Here is an 18,617-nt window from a genome sequence, read left to right as displayed (position 1 = left end):
CTGGAGAGGCTCCCTGAGATACTCACTTGAGCTGAACTGTAGGTGAGATCAAAATTCTAAAATAGATGAAAGGATCGGCTGTGTTAGACTGGGTCCAATTGCAGTGCAATGTCGCCTTACAAAAGCCTTTGGGTGATTCATGAAGCCCGGTGCTCCAAGCTTATGGGCTCTTGAAGGATCTTTGGAGTTGCTGCGATAAAATCTCACCTCAGAGCGTGCACGTACTAGTTGCATGCATAGATATGATACTATGTTGTGCGCTGTCACTAAATGACAATTCAGTCTGAGTAACATAGAGCTGAAACAACCAAGATGGTCTGGTCAAGCATCAAGTCAACCACAACAATAAAAGACGACTAGTATGAGCTCTTAAGGTGCAGCTGTGGGATCAGCAAAGACAGGAAGGAAGGATGGAAGAAAGGGGAAACTATGACCAAAGGTGACTTACATCTATGTAGTTGGCATTGACATAATCAGAACTGGGGTCTGCCAGCAGAGAGTGGAGTTTGACTCGATGGCGATCATCTGAAATGCACAAAAAAAGAATTAAAGGTTCACTGAATACACAATTACAAGACCCATCTGCTGTATCAGACAATATATTGGCTTTTATCAACCCAAAGGCAGAGCTAATATTATCTGTCTTAAATGGAGGTTAGAATATGAAGAGAGGAAGGGGTATGACATGCAACAGAAGTCATAATTAAACCTGAGAAGCTGCAATTGTATGGTATGCGGCTTAACAAGATTTCCTCATCAACCCAAAGGATAATTCAGATAATAAACTGAATTCAGAAAATTTTGTTTATTAGAACTTGGGTCTTATTTTTGCAGTTCTGATCATCATTTCTATCAATAATAAATCACCTTGTACTCAACAAAGTACTGGCTGAGATCAGGGAATACAGCATCATTACTAAAAAAGAAGTCTGACAGTCACACAGATTATTACAGACAGGGATGCACTGATCCAATTTTTTCTCTCCTAATACCAATTCTGATACTACAACTGCGGGTATCTGCTGATGCAGAGTACTGATCTGATACCACTGCTCTTCTTTTCCAAGTTTTATAATTTGTAAACCTGACTGTGAGGAACTCATCGGGATCATTTTCTAATGTAAGCTAACATGATCAACCCACATAATGCTGTCAATTGATACCGGCACTGTGTTATGGAATTGGTTTATCTTTAAGTACCAACATTTTAGGTGAATTAACTTAAGGTTTTACCTGCAAATAAAGTGGCTTAGATAATCTGGCTAAACTGTTGGCTTGTTAAATTCTGTCTGACCATCTGACTGCTTGCATTTCATTATAGCGACACACTGTGTTCCCAAACCTCAGCCAATACTCTGGAGAGTAGAGTGTTGAACATTAGAAATGAGTGACAAAGCTATGAAAATAGAACAGAAGTTTTAATAGTTAGACAGAATGATCTTTTGAGTCTGCGAAACTTGTGATGTCTCATAGACAAGAGTTAATTAGTCTGTTTCTTTTCTTATTTCAGAGGGTTTTCTACAATGACCACTGTAGAACATTGAAATTAAAATAGTGCATATAATTGCGACCAGCACCAGCATTTCAAAAACACCGGTTAAGCCCTCAACCATAAATGTTAATTAATCAAACCTTAATTACAGTTGAGAGTTGCTTTTATGTAGAATTAACAACCACTCAGCAGTGGGGAAAAAATAATGTTTAGGTGGCTCTGGCAATGTCACAAGTTGTTTTTAAAGTGTCAGCATAAAAAGGTGTGAAAGCTAAGGTACACTGTAACCGAGACAGACTGAAATAGAGCCAAGAACTAACAGCATCAACATTTCTTCCTTGTCAGTAGCTATTTAACCCAATAGGCTAAATGCACAAGTACTTACGGCTCAGCAAGCTATCGTGCCTTCCTTTGGTTTTGTCCTTCTTCTTTGTGACGTCCCAGCCATCAAAAAAACTCTGCAAAGTAAAGTTAGAAATCACAGGGTAAGTTTAAAAAAGATCAGAAAAGAAACAAAAACAGGGTCAATGTGTCTATGGTGCATCTTGTAATTCACAATAGAAAGGACTTTGCTAATGCACTCCTGAGTATTACCCTAAGGTTGTCTGAGTAACTTCGCTATTTAAGCATCTTGCCAAGTCATCAGCAGACATCTGCCACAGCATAGTGGGGAGAGACTGGGGCTGAGAGATGACACACGGCACTGAGAGATGGTTGCGGCCTTGAGAAGGAGGCGGTGGCCCGCTGCAGTCATTCTCATTCTAGACACAGTGTGAGGCTCCCTGCTTGAAGAAGCCATTGCTATATAATACCTCAGCGTTAAACTGCTAAATTTGTGGCAGCTGTTTATAACACCTATGTAGTAAATCTGCTGGTGCGGCAAGATGAGTCATTGAATCTAAATCAATACTAGAAGAGAAGGAGGAGCAGGAGGAGGAAAACAAAACAAATATGAGCTTGGATGGGCCTTGGCTTGAGTCCTGTCATATTTTGTTGCATTTTAAGTCACAGCCTGATCTCTTTTCTGTATCGGTAGGCACATCCAGGCTATTGTGCTGAGACACGTTGTCTCTCATCTGCAGCGGACCAATCCCCCCTGGGCGAGGGGGACAAATTGGGACCACCTGACACCCCGGGCCGAGTTGGAGAAAACAAGCTGATCAGGGGATTACATCTGCCACTGGAACCTGTACAGGTAATGCCTGATCTAATCCTGCTTAACAAAGCAGTTTTTGTCAATCTCCTTTTTATTTTTTGGAGTCTAAACAATATCCTGTTCACCTTCATGGAGCTTTACTTCGTTTACCTCTTCTTTATTATGTACCATCTTATTTCAAGATGATCAACACATAAATTTAAAAACATTTATCTTGACGGAATAGTTTGACATTTCAGGACGCACTTCTCTACAGCTATTCCTTTGAAATACCATCTCACTGCTGCTGCATTTGACAAATGTAGGAAAATAAAGCATCATATTTGGATGACAATTTTAGTTAAAATTACAGATCTATCTATCTATATATATATATGTGTGTGTATGTGTGTGTGTGTGTGCTAGCCAATACATCACATCAAATTGCAGTATAGAAATGCTAAAGATATGTTTGAAATAATTTAAAACCATGCATATGTTGGTACATATGTTGGTCACAGTTCATTAAAGCTGCATCAATCGACTTTTTCTGCCACTTGGGGGAAGCGGAACAAGCTAGTAACACAAAATATCATCTTATAAAGTTGTTGATCTAAAAAAAATAATGATTAGTGCAGCTTTTATAACCAAATTTAAGGGTTCTTTATCAAAAATGTTTTTGTTAAATAACGAATATCGGCAGGTTATCGCATTGTTTTAACAATGTTTTATTGTCAAATCTACTACTTGTCTCTACAGACTCTACTGTGTTGATGGGCTACTACAGTTTGCCTGTAGGGGGGCTGCACCCCTCTTGGAGGGTGATACACTTACTGTCCGCTGTGTATTCATTGGCTCTGGTTCCAGATGTTGGCCTCTGAGTACAACACATACGGTACCCTATCCACACTGAGGGCCTGACTCATTCACAACACCCCACAATACTTTGCAACATGTCTGATCAATGGCAGCAGCACGACCCTGTGGGAAATAAGGGTTATGAAGTCTGAGTGCAGTGTGCACGCTGATCCCCTTCATCTTGTTTATTTCTCCAGGCGATGGGAAGCCAGACTGAGGAGTGAAAAAGCGACCCATATATTGATTTTGGAGGGGGGGGGGGGGATTTGTTGGCCCCTCAGGGGATAGCTTAATGAATCGAAAAGTACATCTGGCTTCCTGCAGGTGGAGGTGCAAAAAAAAAAAGACATCACCACTGGTTGATGTGGAGGATTTCATATTAAAGTAAAAAAGAAAGCTGAAAAGAGTAACTACGGAAAGCATAATTAGTCTACACAGCACCAGAAAGTTCAGTATATCTACATCATCTCTGTAATGCAGATGAAGTAAAACAGCATTTTACTGCTTGCTCATGAATATTAACCGCTCCACTTAAGCATTTTCAAAGTAGATAGGAGAGCCGTCTGCAGTAACACAGAAGCTGGGCTCTGTACACTATAGCTGCACCCAAAAAGTATAAGGAATTTCAAAGTCAGCTCTAATATTGTTTTCACCTCTTCATCTTTCTGAGCTCAAGGCAGCGAGGTGTCGTTGTTGGAGGGAGGGTGAATAAAAAACTTTCAGATTTGAGCCCAACAGCTGTCATGTGTCCTGACTCACAGGCCCGCTCACTTGTTGAATGCTGCTGTTGAATGAAAGTGCTTTGACTTAAATATACCCATACAAGATTGTTGAACGTTATATTCCAGAACCATCTGCATTAAATGGACCTTCCACCAATTTCATACACACACAGGTCGGTTTACTAGACATTACGAGTACTACTGAGCCTGTCAAAACAGTTATATAATGTCTTCTGTGGCTCTAGTAGAGCTTACTCTAGTCTGACAAAATAATCCTGATGACATCATTAGAGGTTATCTGATGTATCTCAGTTTGGGGTTGAAAAAAAAAAAAGACAGTAAGTACTGTGTACCTGGAGTTTGCAAGAGGTGCTATCGAAGTGCATTATAGGAAATGTAGGATCCAGCGTTTTGGAGCTTGACGCATACATGGGGACTAAAAGTCAGTATATCTTGGCCTCTGCTGCTTCGATTTTTCCTTTTGTCTCTAAATCACAGGAATACTCCTTTAATGTACTACAGTAACAGTCTCCACTCTTCTGGTTTCAGGCTTTCCATCAGATTCCCATTCAGCCACAAGAGCATTAGTGCAACTGATGGGCGATAAGTTCTGGCTTGTAGTCAGCCATGCAGTTCATCCCAAAGGTGTTGGATGGGGTTGAGGTCAGGGCTCTGTGCAGGACGCTCAAGTTCTTACACGGCAAACTCAGACAGCCATGTCTTCAGGGAACTGGATTTGTACATGGGAGTATTGTCATGTCGAAATAGGAAAGGGTCTTCTGTAAATCGTTGCCACAAAATTGGAGGAACACTTCCATTAAATTGAACAAAGGGGGTAACGAAAACCATGCAAGACACCCCCCCAATCAAAAGTTTCTTTTTCTAGCTTTCCCTCTCTCCCCTTCTTACCTCATATTCTTGCTTGAAGCCGTATCCCTCTGCGGTCTTCATCTGGTTGATGTGCTGAAGGAGGTCAGCCACCCTTACAGCCGGGTGGAGCTGACCCGTGTGATAAGGCGAACTCTTCCTCCGACAGTGGCGGTGGGGCGAGCCTCCCAGCAAGCTGCTGGACTCGTTGACGGAGCTACGCTGTTCAGCTGGGAACACGAACACACACAGTTCAAGCCACACCGCTGACATTATGCACTCTGCCACACAGACTCTGTGCTTTTTTTTTTTTTTTTATTATTAATGTAAACTTGGCTGAAAAGTCTACAGGGGCAGCAGCTCAAGGAAAGAACGTCAGCGTTTCTACAGAGACGCGAGAGCTGACTGGCACTGTGGAATATTCAAACAGACAAGAGACTTGCAAGAGATTTCTCTGTTGAGAGCACCTTATGGTCTGGCAGAACAGATTGGATACATGCTAGGGAGTAAACATGGCTGAAGGTCAGGGAGAAGGGAGCTTCATCTCAAGAGTACCAATATGTTCTCGCTGTCTTACTTCGAGCGTTGCAGCCGTGGGCATCCATGAAGGAGTGGGCCATCCTCTCATCCTGCTGCAGAGTGCTCTGCTCTGTCATGCTGCAGTCTAAAGAGCTCAGCTTCCGACTCTTCTCCTGCCTGTAGGACATGGCTGCCTTGTTTATGGCCACCTTCTTCCTACTGTAGAGATGGAGGCAGGGAGAGATGGGAGGATAGAGAGAGAGGGGCAGGGAGCAATAATAGACAGAGGACAGCAGAAAAGGGGCAGAATGAGAGAAAGACAGGCAAAGAGATAAGGAAGAAAGGAAAGGAGGGCGGGTGAGGAGATGAGAAATTGAACGGAGGGGGAAATATAAGGGCTACGAGATTGAAACTGGACGAGGGGGAAAGTGAGATTTGGTGATAGCAAAAGAGTGTCGGGGGGGATGGCGGTGGGGTTGTGGTGGACGTGGTGAGGCGAAAGGAAGAGGAGGAGGAGGAGGAGGACGGGAGGGCATCTATGCTGGAGGATGGGGTAGAGATAGCAATGCTTATTTCCACTCTAGTAATCCTGGAGCTACGAAGGGCAAGCAAGGGGAAGATGGCATCAGGGTGTCAGGATGGAGGATGGAGAAAGGAGTAACTTACGGGTAGTAAGGGTAAGAATAGAAGTCCCTTCTGATTAGCATGAAGGAGGAGGAAAGGAGAGAGACAGAGAGTGAGGAGAAAAAAAAAGAGAGGTGACTATGGTTTATCAAGATGGGCATCAGAAAGATAAATGAAGATGCTCAGTGCGTTGGAATGTTGCTAGCAAGCCGTCATGAAGTAAGACCAAAGCATCAAATATGAAGAAAGGTCTGGCTGCACACCAAAAACCCAACCAACCAACTGAGCACCAAAACATCATTAAGTACAAGTAATCGACAGTGTGCACAAAACTGTAGAGCTATTGTACATTTTAAAGTGCCCCAAACCCTCAGGAACCCTGAAGGCACCAGGCTGTTTCTGTGACATTCACATGAGTATGACTGAAAGGCTGAAGTCCTTCAAACAGCATCTACATTTTTACCTTTGGTTTGGTTTATTGATAAAATTCTATTTATTTATAAAAAGCATATCAGGGTTTATCAGGGATAAAACTCTAAAGTCCTGCACTTATTTCCATCTGTGCCCTTGGTGTTTATAGTGTCCTCCAACCTTCATCAAGATGGAAGCATTCAATATCTGACAAAGATGTATTAGAACACAGGAACTAAAAAGCTACAGGACGTAATCATCTGGACAAACAAATGATATTGTGAGTTGTTGAGTGTTAAATGAATTGCTTTCTTTTCAGGAAGCAGACGTATTAAAATGTATAACAGACAGCAGTTGTATGTTGTATCTAATTCCAGCTGCAAATATCAATGAATTTAAAAAGTAACATAAAAAAATATTAAGATATACACATTCTAGTAGTGAATTCTATCTAGCAACCATTTATCTTTGGCCTTGGACGTAGGAGGATTTATTCCTCCATAATCACAGGAGACAGCTTATTTCATTCAATGGCACCATTTTAGACTTAAATTTAAGACCCACAGTAAATCTATAAAGATTTAAGTTTGCATAATATTTTTTAGAGGCTTGTAGAGGGACCCTGTATTAATATTTTCAATATTTTAGTTGGTTTCATTTTTACATGACGGGTATTATTTAGCAATTCTGTGTCTAATTAAATAAATAGTATTCCGCTGTAGAAATACTGCTTGGTTTCTGGGACTCTGGATGAGATGTGTTAAGGGAATGTGTGTGTGGAACACGGGGTTGTCCAGGGGCCTCATAACAAGTTCGCACAGCCTCCAGTGAGCCTTGTGAAGCATATGCAAGAAAAAAAAAAAAAAAAAATGTTGCTCACTCCTCCACTTGCAGAAAGTGTTTAAATAAATATTGCAAAGTTGGTGCAGAGCTGAGTTTTGGTGTGCAGCAAGCCCTTCCTTCATTACTGATTCTTTCTCATTGCTTGCATCTGACCAGCACCCCACTGAATCATACTGCTGTGCAGGGGATCTCCTATTGATTACAGAAACCAAAACACACAGTCTGACTTTGTACATGCAGAGTGACAATATCTTGTGGCTAAATATAAACATGTCTGCCCCTGCCGCCCCATGGCTGTCTAGTTCCTATTGTGCTGGTTAGATTGGCCCACTGAATCTTATCAGTCACTGCCTTCTTCCAGACATCCCCATTCATTCTCTCTCTATTCTCTGTGAGAAAATTCTTCAGGGCGGAGGAGTTCCTCTCTCAAAAAAAAAAAAAAGCAAAAACAACCTTCCTAACCAATTACCAGCCCATCCACTGGCACCTCACAGCTGCTCGCCTCATGTAATTGAGTGAGCAATGAAATAACATGCCCCTTGATGAAATATTTCACACTCAGAAGAGTGTTTCGCCATCGCCCAACGAGCGAAAGAAGAATACGCTGCGATTGACGACAGAGGTCATTTGCAGGTGGAAAGCAGCCAGCGATTCCAGTGCGGGCAGGGGCTGCATTTGAATGTGTTCAGTCAACACTCAGACCTTGAAATTAAAAGATGAGATGAAACACAAAAAGCTTGGCTGAGGCAGTGGTGGGAGAGTTTAGGATTAATTCACTACCATTCCACTAACTCGGGTTGTAATTCATTCTCATTGCCAAATGCTTTCCTCAATGGACCCTAGCTGCCAAGTGGGATAGAGATAAATTTACTCCTTTGGATTGGCTACACAAGAACAATAAGACTTAAAGAGGTCATATTATGCCTCTTTCCCAGTTTAATAATTTCATTTTCATCTACTCACAAACATTTGCATGTTTTTATGGTCAAAAAGCACCAAGTTACAGCTGTACAAGCCAGGGACACAGCCCCTCTGTCTCACTCAGCCTGAAACGGGCTGTTCTGTTTCTGCTCAACGCCCCTCTCCTCTAATTGGCTGAACGTTTTCTGAGTGACGCATGCCCAGGCCAACCACAGATTGTAGCACACAGAGAGCAGAGGAGAGGACAGAAACTACAGCAACCATAAAGTAAAGTAGAGACTCTCACACTGAGCTGAAATGAAATAAATGCACATAAATTAGGTAGTTAACATAAATAAACATATTTTTCTTCTTTCAGGAGGAGTGGGTGGTCCCACTGGAGGTGTGGGCTGCCCTTCCAAGGCAATTGTAGGCGAAACGCTGAACGTATAGTCCAAACAGCTCGTTTAAAGGCACAGTTTCTGATTACGAACTATGTGCGTTTCTCCGTGGACTGAGTGTTTTGATACTTTCATAGCATTAATATAGCACCTAGACCTGCTTTATAATCAAAAAAGAAATGGAAATCTCCCTTTCTACAGTATGTCCCCTTTAAGACTGTGAAAAGGTCTAACCCATCTCACATCAACTGGCCAGCACACACAGAAACATTTTTACGTCAACTCACCCCTTCTTGACGATGATGACGATGGCCCCCAGAAGCAGAATGAGGACCACCAGACCGCCGGCGCAAGCCCCCAGGATCAGACCCATGTCCTCGGCATGCTGGGATACCTCCAGAGCCCGCTTAGAGTCCTTACAGGCAGCTGCAGAGCATGAGAGAGAGAGAGGTGAGGAGGAGGATGCATCTGTCTTACTAACTAATGTGAATTGTTACACAGTTTAATTGCAAAAACACGAGGCTACATGTAGTCGTTTGGTGTCAATAAATCATTGTCACATTCATTTTAGCATAATTACAATGAACAAAACAAAAGCAGCGCCAGGAAGATTGGCAGCCTCTGCTGGGCTTGATACTGCAGGTGGGCTTTGTTGGAAAATGTGCTGGATTTCTTGAGTGGTTTATTGCACAAAACAAGAGGAGCATGCTGTTCTTCTGGTACAAACAGTGGGTAAAGGTTTAGTTCAGCCAAAATATCAAAAAACAAACAAAGAAAACCCAACAACTTAGCTCTAGTGGGGGGTTCTAATGCACATAGTTTTATGTGTCCAGGTTTTGAAATATTTGAGAAAGGACAAAATTGTGTGGTTCTCACAACACTAGAACAATATAAGAAAATTGAAAAAAATCAATGATGTTTCTTTCTAGGAAGATAGTGCCAGGGCCACTTGTAAGAACCGATTTTTTCTTAAGTGGCATGTAAAAGTGATTTATTTATTTTTTAAATCATTTTTCATTTCCCAGTTTTCTCATTTTTATAATTTTCTCTCAGAGAAAGAAGTGTCATATGAGGCTTTCTCCACAGGGGTGAAAACACTTTTAATGGCTTAATCTGAATATATTTTGAGGATTAAAGGTGTTGCTGAAATCAACTAAAATAACTGAATAATATTTCCCATTAAAGTCATTAACCACTTTGTTATACCATGTTCAAGCTAACTTCATGCCAGCCCATCCTGTCATTACTTCTATCAGAGTACACCTCTGCACTGACACACCTTTGACAGCTAGAGTAATATTTCCTCATTCCTTTGGGTCCTATAATGCTACTTCTGACACTACAATATTTTTTATGTTTTTGGCTGCTGGTTTTCAACAGCGGGACTTCAAGCTACACACTGAAGTTCTACTTTTGTCTTCTGAATGACATTTTTGTGAATGAAATGGAGCTGGCAATTTGGGGGCTGCTGAATATCGTAATGATCAATTCTTCATTGTATATAGGTAGCATTTATCAAGTTGAAACAAGGAATTTACAATTTTGCACAGTTAAGCGAGTTTGGTGAGCAAACCTTGGAGACAAAAGGAGCAGAGATTTAGAGTAAGAAAATGTTTTTGCATTAAGTCCATTGTCCTTATTACTTTGGATAATCCCCAGACATTGCTGTGTGCCGTTTTCATTGAAATAGTTCCTATGAAAACTGTTGAGTGTTTGTTCTGTGGATTATCCAGAGAAACAGGGACGCTGTTTTTGGAAAGAGCTGTTGCTACTGAATTAGTAGAAAATCCTACATGTGGTACCTTTAACCTGTGAATGGTTCCACATTTCACAAACTCACACTGCTTCCTTGTAGTCCACGTTACGCTGCCTTGAGCTGTGAGCTGATAATATCTGCATGTAAGCTAAAGTATTATAGTAATGCTTTAAAGATGGCAGATCACTTTATGCTCCCTCTACAGCTCAGGTCTAATTTATAAAATACATGATCAGTTATTGATACAAACAGGTTGGTGTTGTGGCAGATCCTGATGGAGTCTCCTAATCCTAGCATGGTTATTGTAGTGTTCTGACAGGATAAAGACGCTCACACTGTGGTGTTATATCCACCAGACTGATTCGAACCAGCCGGGGGAAGGAGTGAGGCGTGTTAGAGGTCACCACAGAGCTTATACAGGAGAGTGTTTCAAGCTAAAGTAATCAGTAAGATAGTGTATTACCATATAAAAGCCGTGCTGCACTTAATCGCTAGAGGCTGCACTGGGATAAAGAGTGCACTAGACAGTATCAGAAAGGGCTTCAACACTATTTCAGCTGACTGATATCCCCAACGTGATGTTTGGCTTGAGAGAGATGACGCTCTGGTTATCTTACCCAAGTGATGCACACTCTCATTACAGGCAGCCATTTCCCTCCTACTCACCTCAACTACCCAAGAGCACGAAATCTCCCTGTCTATGAATCCTCTGGGTTCCCCATTGTGTCTTCTCTAAAGGTGAAAAAAATTGCTATCACATATGAGTGAATTGAAGGAGTATTATTACACTTCTGGCAGCGTGGTCTTCATTAAGAAGCCGTCTCACTGATGAGAAAATAAATAAGGTGGGGAATAAAACAAAATGCAGAAAGATAGAATCATTTAAGGCCTGTCTCTGCGAGTTTGGCAGCACAACTGAATTGGACAACATCTCTGGATTTTAATACAGCATTTATGCTTCACGGGGGAGTTGCTAGCTTTTGTCTGTGACTGAAAAGAGAAAGAGAAAAAAAAAAAACCTTTACAGTGAGGCAGAATGCTGAGTTTGACTTGATAAGCTGCGGCTTGGTGGTGACTATAGCTCCTGGCAGACAATACAGTCTGACAGACTTGCTGTAATCACACAAATCATGCTGGGTGAGTCATTCTGCTTTAAGGGCCATATTTAGAAATTGGCGATAAATCACGGTAAATTTAATTGCTCCGAAATTCCAGCAGTGGTAATGCTGAGAAATCCACAGGGTTTCAGCTAGGCAGGGAGAAGTCAGTTATCTTGACATTCATCATTTCCTTGCATTGGTTTGCATTAATCAGATCTGGCCAGAATGACAAAATAAAAGCCAGTTCTTAATAAAGGCCCTGAAGGGGGATGGAACTACCTGTATTAGAACAGAATCATGGCACATTCACCATTCTGCTGCTCAGAGAAACACTGTTCTCATTCACTAATTCCAATCGCTTTTACTTTGTCGTTTTTTTGTGATCAGTGTGACAGGAACTGACAAAAGTCAACAAAACGTAATTATTTATGATTTACTTGCACTGGTCTGCAATTCATCCGGCAAGATTCATCCAATTATTTTAGTCACAGATGAAAGAAGATATTAAGACACATATGTTGGGAATTCTCAAATAAAAAGTATTCAAGTAATGTCCAACATGAACAAATAAAAGTGTGTCCTCGCTAAAGATGGGTAAAAACATTAACATGGTTGGAATTACCGCTCTCGATGTCTCATGAAGGTACATTTAATTTAAATTTACATGTACAATTCCGAGACGCTAATTATAATCGCTTCTCCTTTGCCATTCTTTCTATCCGTGTTCCTTCCTATCAACTTCCCGCAGATGTTTCACGTTATTAACCTACCGGGAAAGAAAGGAGCTGTGTTCTTTGAGCTGCTGGAAGGCTTTAAATATGAAACATCGCTGGTGGAGGAAGTGTTGAGCTTTATCGACAGTTGTTTAAAATAGATGAAAAAACAGCAAAGTAGAACAAGCTGCAAATAATAAATGAATCAAAACAGTATTTCTGTTAAAAAAAGAGAACTTCAGAGCAGCAAAGTGATGCTGTTGGACTGAAATTAGCTCTGTGGAAATGTAGACAGTGCTGAATCTATCAAGATTAATATTAACATGTAACAAGTGTTGACTTTGCCTTAACGGCAAATAACATCAAGAAAATTAAGCTGCAGATCAGAAAAAAGGGAGATGTTTTATAAAATTATGGCAATATATACTTATGTTGTCGTAACTATTTAAGAATTGATGGTATGATGCAATTCCTTTTAGTTGTCACACAGGTTTAAAGCAAGATTTCCAATGCTGTGAAAGTGTAATGTAAATGTGATGCTTCTCTGCAGTCTGATGTGAATAAAAGCTTCTGTGAGATTTGAATCTTTCAAGACAGTTTGTAATGAACATGTTCTCATTGTTCTTTTGTGTCAGATAATCTTGGCCATATTTCATCTGAGGACAAGAAAAACAAAGAAAAGAAAAAACACACATGCCCACCACCGAGGTGGCTCGGGCAGGCGCTCTGGTGAATACTGCTGGCAGCAGCTGTTTGTGGGAGGCTGGTGAGAGGAAATGAAAAGCAACCAGGAACAATCTTTAACATGACCTCTGTGCCACCTCTGAGGGAACTGAAGGAACATCAGCATGTCCTCTGGGCCCGCCTGCCACAGTCGTATATGCACAACTACAGTAAAAAATGGCTCCTATAAATATGTCTGCAACCCGCCTCCTCCACTTACGTGACACGCCGGCAGACAATGGTAAGGCAGGATTCTTTGATGTCATCGCACTTCAGATAAGAAAGAGTTCAGGGAGAGGAATCCAATTTAAGTGCCACCTTTCTCAAGAGCACTACAAACTTCAGACATAATTCAGTAGGGAGGAAGGGGGGAACAACTTCATTTCACCCTCTGTCTCTCTCCCTCTCTCCTATTGTTTGAAGTGTGAGAGGCTTCTATCTCTGTCTGTCTCTCAAGCAAACACTCCTGGTCGCTTCCTCTCTCAGGGAAAAAAAAAACAGTAGGATACATTGCTGTATTCTGGATTTCAAAGTCATCACAACCCAAGTGGGGTTTGCCAAAATGTCAGTATGAGTGATTCAAGAGGAGCAGAGTGAGAACATGGACGCACGTTTGCTTTCACCTTTCCTCTGTTGTCTCTGTTGAAGGGAGATTGGCAGGGGGGCATCCTCCCCGCAGCACCCAAAACAACACTAAGTCCATGTAAAATCCCCTTCTGATCCAGGATAACTGTCCAAGCCTCTGACAAGTACCCTTTTACCACATAGCTGAACCTACTGGAAGCACAACAAAAATCCTACAGTGGTTGTGATTATCACGAAATTCACTTATCCCACATGCAACCCACGTAGAGACTGATTGGTGGCCTCCGTCTCGCCCTACTGCTATTGTGGTAGCATTTTCAGAACTCTGGCTGTTTATAACCTGGTTCTTATTTTCATACCCTCATTACAAAAGGTAATAATAACATTTTATTCAGCAGCTTAATTACTGAGACACGGGGACGTGACACGGCTTAACACAGCTTAACAAAGGACTCCACAGGGCAATCACATGAGCAGACAGACATTAAACAAGTCCCCAACATAACCTTATTATCTTACCTCCTCATTAAAATTATTATGATCCATTATAATTATCAATTTCACTACAAAAACTGCATGTGCAAACACCTACAGAAAGTAATTGTGAACATATTGGGAAATGAAGTAGTTCTGGAAAATATAGCACAATCCTTACATATACAACTGGGTTACAGTGATAATTTATACTTTTAAATTAATTTTCACTTCAGAATGACTGGTATAAATAAAATGGTTAAACCAGGGACTTCTTAAAAAATCTAATTCTGAGTCTGATTATTACTGTATTTGCCCCAGGACCCCAGTTATAAAGCTCAGAACTCCACATTCCCTTATCTCAATAAGGCACTCATAATATTATAATAACTGAAAAGAATTATGGAGAAAACTACATTTCTAATATACTAATTTACTCATAATACTCATTTCCAGAACACTGCAGCAAAAATGTTGCTGTTCTTTCTGATATTTTTGTTTTTTCTTAGGAGGATAAACATATTTTCCATGAGACATTTTCAGTGTAGTAGTCAGAATTGCAGGTTCATGACACCAAAATTTATAAAGGTTTCTAAGGGCATTACATACACCATATATTTCACACTCAAAATTTGGGCTCTCAAATAAAATGAGGGTAATATAGCGCACTTAATATTAACAATTCTACATTACATAAAATGAGCACATGCACAGGCTTTTGTCAACCGTCCGTTTTTTTGTGAATCCTTTGTAGGTTATTTGAATAGACAAAAGACAATGCAAATCAATGCACATTTCCATCTGTTTCTTTCATGTGAAAAGCAGGAGACGGTTCGTTAAGATAAACAGAAAACATGGAATGGAAATATGATATTTCTGTTGTATGAATTTGAAGAACATTAGAGGCAGCGTTCCAGATAGATCTGATGTTTTGTTTTCTGTTGCAATCATTCGTCTCTTCAGCTTAAACTGAAGTCACATGCTTCATGTACATCTTGAGTTATTTGGTCTGTTTTCATTGTGTTTTGTTGTATTTTCTTTGTTATCGATATACCAACTTTTCCCTCTCAGCTAAGCATATTTCAACCTTTTTCAAATTTCCTACATTTCCACTTGGGGTTTTTTAGTTGCAAATTGAGAAATGTTTCATGACTATTGCTGAAAAATACTACCATTAATAGTATTGAAAAATGTATCCACCATTTACAATTGCCATACAGCTGAAGTTCCACTATCTTCCCTCTTGTTTTGTACTATAAAGCAATCCAACAACTTAAAAATGTAGGAGACATTGTAGAGGACATGTTCAAGGTAATCTGAATCATAATTAATGTAATAATGGCTTACTGATGTGAAAATGATACATATACCTTCATAACCTTCATAATTGAAAAGCAAAGAAAGTATTACCTTTGCGAGCAATCCGAATGCAGTTGATTCTGGTCTCCTGTGAGTAAAAGAAAAGCTGAGTTAATTGGTTTGGCTAGGTACCATGAAGACACAAAGATCAACAGGAGGAAAAAAAAAACGACCACAGTTTAAGTTAATTATGAGCGAGTCTCTCCAAATCCACAACCTTGTCTAAAACCTGCAATACAGACGACCATGTGTGTCAAAGTCACCTGGACCTTTGCTACGTGGAGGAAATAATTGAAATTTCTAAGTGGGTGACATCTCCCTGTGATATGATAGCCATGTGAGGGCTCTCACCCGGGCCCACTGATTGGCTCTGGCTCCCACCCCAAAACAGTCACCTCTATCCTAGAGATAGCGGGGCATGTTACCAAATTAAGATTTAAGGAAGTTAAATCAGCCTTTATGGGCAATTATGCTAATCTGTGCTCTGTGATTGGAGTCAAAAACCTTTCACCTAAAACGGTAGCTAAATTACCTTTTTTAATTGGAAATCTGTTTCAAGTGGATTCTCGTCTAGTCTCATCTTTTACAGTGACAGATAAGTCATATTTACCCCACCCAGGGGTTATTAAAGCAGCGGCAGGTAGTATGTCATGTGTCATCCTGTCCTCTGTCAAGGTGGGCTTTTGGCCTTTTGAAACAGAGACACCGGCGCTTGTCAAAGTAGCAATTTAATGCAACTAAGCCTCCAATCTTGTTGAGAAGAGGGATCTACAGCATAGATTGAAGAATCACCATCTTCGGGTGTCAACAGCATTTTTATTCCTGTATTGAATCTGCTTATCAAATCTGAATCCTTTCTAATCCTTTACAGAATCAATTTAAGTGCATGTTTTGACATTCAGAAGTAAACAAAGTTATAAATAACTAAAACACAAAGATTCAATAGAGATCTGTAATCACATTTTGTTGCTGGAGACAGCGAACGTTACAGTTTTTACTGGTAGCCTAATTAATGTTCACAATCTTAATCTCCAACCTGAAAATAAGATGAGCGGCTTGAGATATGAAACGTTGATTAAATGTATCAACCTCACTGAAATAACAGCCTCCTTTGCTCACCTTATTATTCAAATACTGGAGGTGTGATTCCAATGTATTGAGTTGCTTAGCTTAAAATATTAATATTATACAATATAAATAAAATTTTAAAGCAGGATTAATTGATTTGTTTTGTTTTTTTAGCCACTTGGGCGCAGTGGAACAAGCTGAAAACACATTCACTGACACACAGTACTGTCACCTTGAAATTAGTTATGGTAGACATGTTAGCAAACTGTTGCCTATCCATACATCCAGCAGACATAGATCATTTGATGTTATGTTTCTGGCCACCTGACAAGGTAAGCCCAATGGTTACTCTCCTTTTAGCTCTGTTTTAGCCTCCACCAACTCCTGAGACAAATATCTCGCTCAATAGTGACTAAATACTTCACTATGTTCACCTGCTAGCTGCTAAATTTGTCTGCTGTTTGGTGCTGGGCAGGTAGCATACAGTGGGTTTTTTAGAACTTTTTCACTGAAAACCTGCTGCTGCTGGAAACAACGTTGATAAGAGCAGATCGACTCAACCTGAACAGCTGCAGGCCATTAAACCAAAACAAAGAGTTTAAAGATGCTAAATGCTCCTTAGTCCTAAGTGGAACTTTAAAGTTGGGTGATAATTTTGTGTGGGTTCTTTAATACAAACAACACCTTTCACATTACACATAGTCATTTGATCCATTGTTCATTTAAAAATATTGATATTTCACCTTTAACTGGGAGAATTTGACTACTAAAACTGAGGTAAAGCTAAAGCTGATCTGCTATCAGTGACATTTGTCATTTAAAACGGGGAAAGTGGTGATTAGCACTGACTAGCTTAAAAAGACAAGCCTGCAACCTGAATTATTTGTACAGTACTCTTAACTAAAGGACAGATAAAGATTCAATAATACATTTGTTAGCTTTGCTTATATAAGTATCTTGGTATTTTGCCAACCTGGAGCTGGATCAAAAGTAAAACTGACTAACAGAACCCAACCCTAATCCACATGCCAGTGTATCCAACAAGTGAAAAACTGGGATGAGTAACAGGTAATCCCACATGATGAGTAATGACAAACGCAACAGAGGGTTCAAAGGGAAAATGTCAGAATGTTGTTTTTTTTTTAATTTTTAGTGTCATAGATAGCAGAAATCTAAATATTTTTTTTAAAAAAAAAACAGTGACTTCTGCAGACAGGAGAAAAAGAAAAACATACTTGAAGAAAAGTGTGTGTTTGTTTCTTGCTTGTGTGTTTCACAAGAAACTGGCAGCACCAATCATGCATCTTTCAAGCCCCACTGAAGGCGTATCTGCCAAAGCAATTACTGTTTTCAATGCTATTCAATGCAGTGCTCGAAGGGGGCCGGTACTCACTGGTATGAAGTACCGGCACTTCTACAATTTACTCTTTGGTGTACCGTGTCTTTTTCTTGCGCATTGGCACTTCTCACAAACTGCCGGTACTTGATTATGGCAAAAGATAAAAAGTCAGATTTGGATCATGCCTGTGTTTTCTGCAGAGCCTGACGAGCTCCCACCAAGGGGTTGCCAAGGGGTTCTTGTTTTATGCAGCAAACAGCACCAGCGGGGGCACTGTGGCCTGCTTGTATTGTTGATTCCACACCCTTAGTACCCCTTTAATCGGGCCCCCGCCAGCCGTAACAGCGGGGCCAACTGCAAATGTCTGTCCCTGACTGAGTGACTGAGTGATGAGGTTACACCATTGGTTGGCCGAATATCTTGTGACTGATGTTTTTTTTTTAATCTAGCTAGGTGGGAAAATGGAGAGAAAGTACAAATCAGGTGCATTAAAAGGCAAGGAGCGAGAGAGTAAGAAAAGTTTAATTTTAATCTGTGTTCTTACATCTTACTTTTCTTCTTTCTGGTCCTTTCAACACAACCGCAATGATGATGGAACGGATAATCAAGCTTGTCTATTTTATGTTTTATGTTTATGATTATTTCCATGTAAGAAAGGCATGGTACTGAACCCTTTGTCAATGGATGCCCATAGAGTGCCACTTACTGTCCTCAGCGCTGAAACATTT

General features: G+C 40.4%; 1 protein-coding gene across 3 annotated transcripts in view; it reads right to left on the bottom strand.

Moving 5' to 3' along the window:
* ptprua (protein tyrosine phosphatase receptor type Ua) overlaps nt 1-18,617 on the bottom strand; it is a 207,531-nt gene that overhangs the window by 39,604 nt on the left and 149,310 nt on the right. For 2 of the 3 annotated variants that reach the window (XM_044335633.1, XM_044335635.1), the window contains 7 exons: nt 15,534-15,570; nt 9,060-9,198; nt 6,260-6,289; nt 5,652-5,812; nt 5,117-5,304; nt 1,878-1,950; nt 449-525 (listed from right to left, as the gene is read on the bottom strand). In XM_044335633.1, coding sequence (XP_044191568.1) covers nt 449-525; nt 1,878-1,950; nt 5,117-5,304; nt 5,652-5,812; nt 6,260-6,289; nt 9,060-9,198; nt 15,534-15,570 — 705 coding nt within the window. The remainder of the gene's footprint in view (nt 1-448; nt 526-1,877; nt 1,951-5,116; nt 5,305-5,651; nt 5,813-6,259; nt 6,290-9,059; nt 9,199-15,533; nt 15,571-18,617) is intronic. The other variant, XM_044335634.1, reaches the window with a different exon arrangement.

This window comes from Thunnus albacares, chromosome 19 (genome assembly GCF_914725855.1).
Source record: "Thunnus albacares chromosome 19, fThuAlb1.1, whole genome shotgun sequence".
Classification (NCBI taxonomy): domain Eukaryota; kingdom Metazoa; phylum Chordata; class Actinopteri; order Scombriformes; family Scombridae; genus Thunnus; species Thunnus albacares.
Note: the sequence above shows the minus strand (reverse complement) of the source record. Positions and strands in the feature narration are given on the sequence as shown.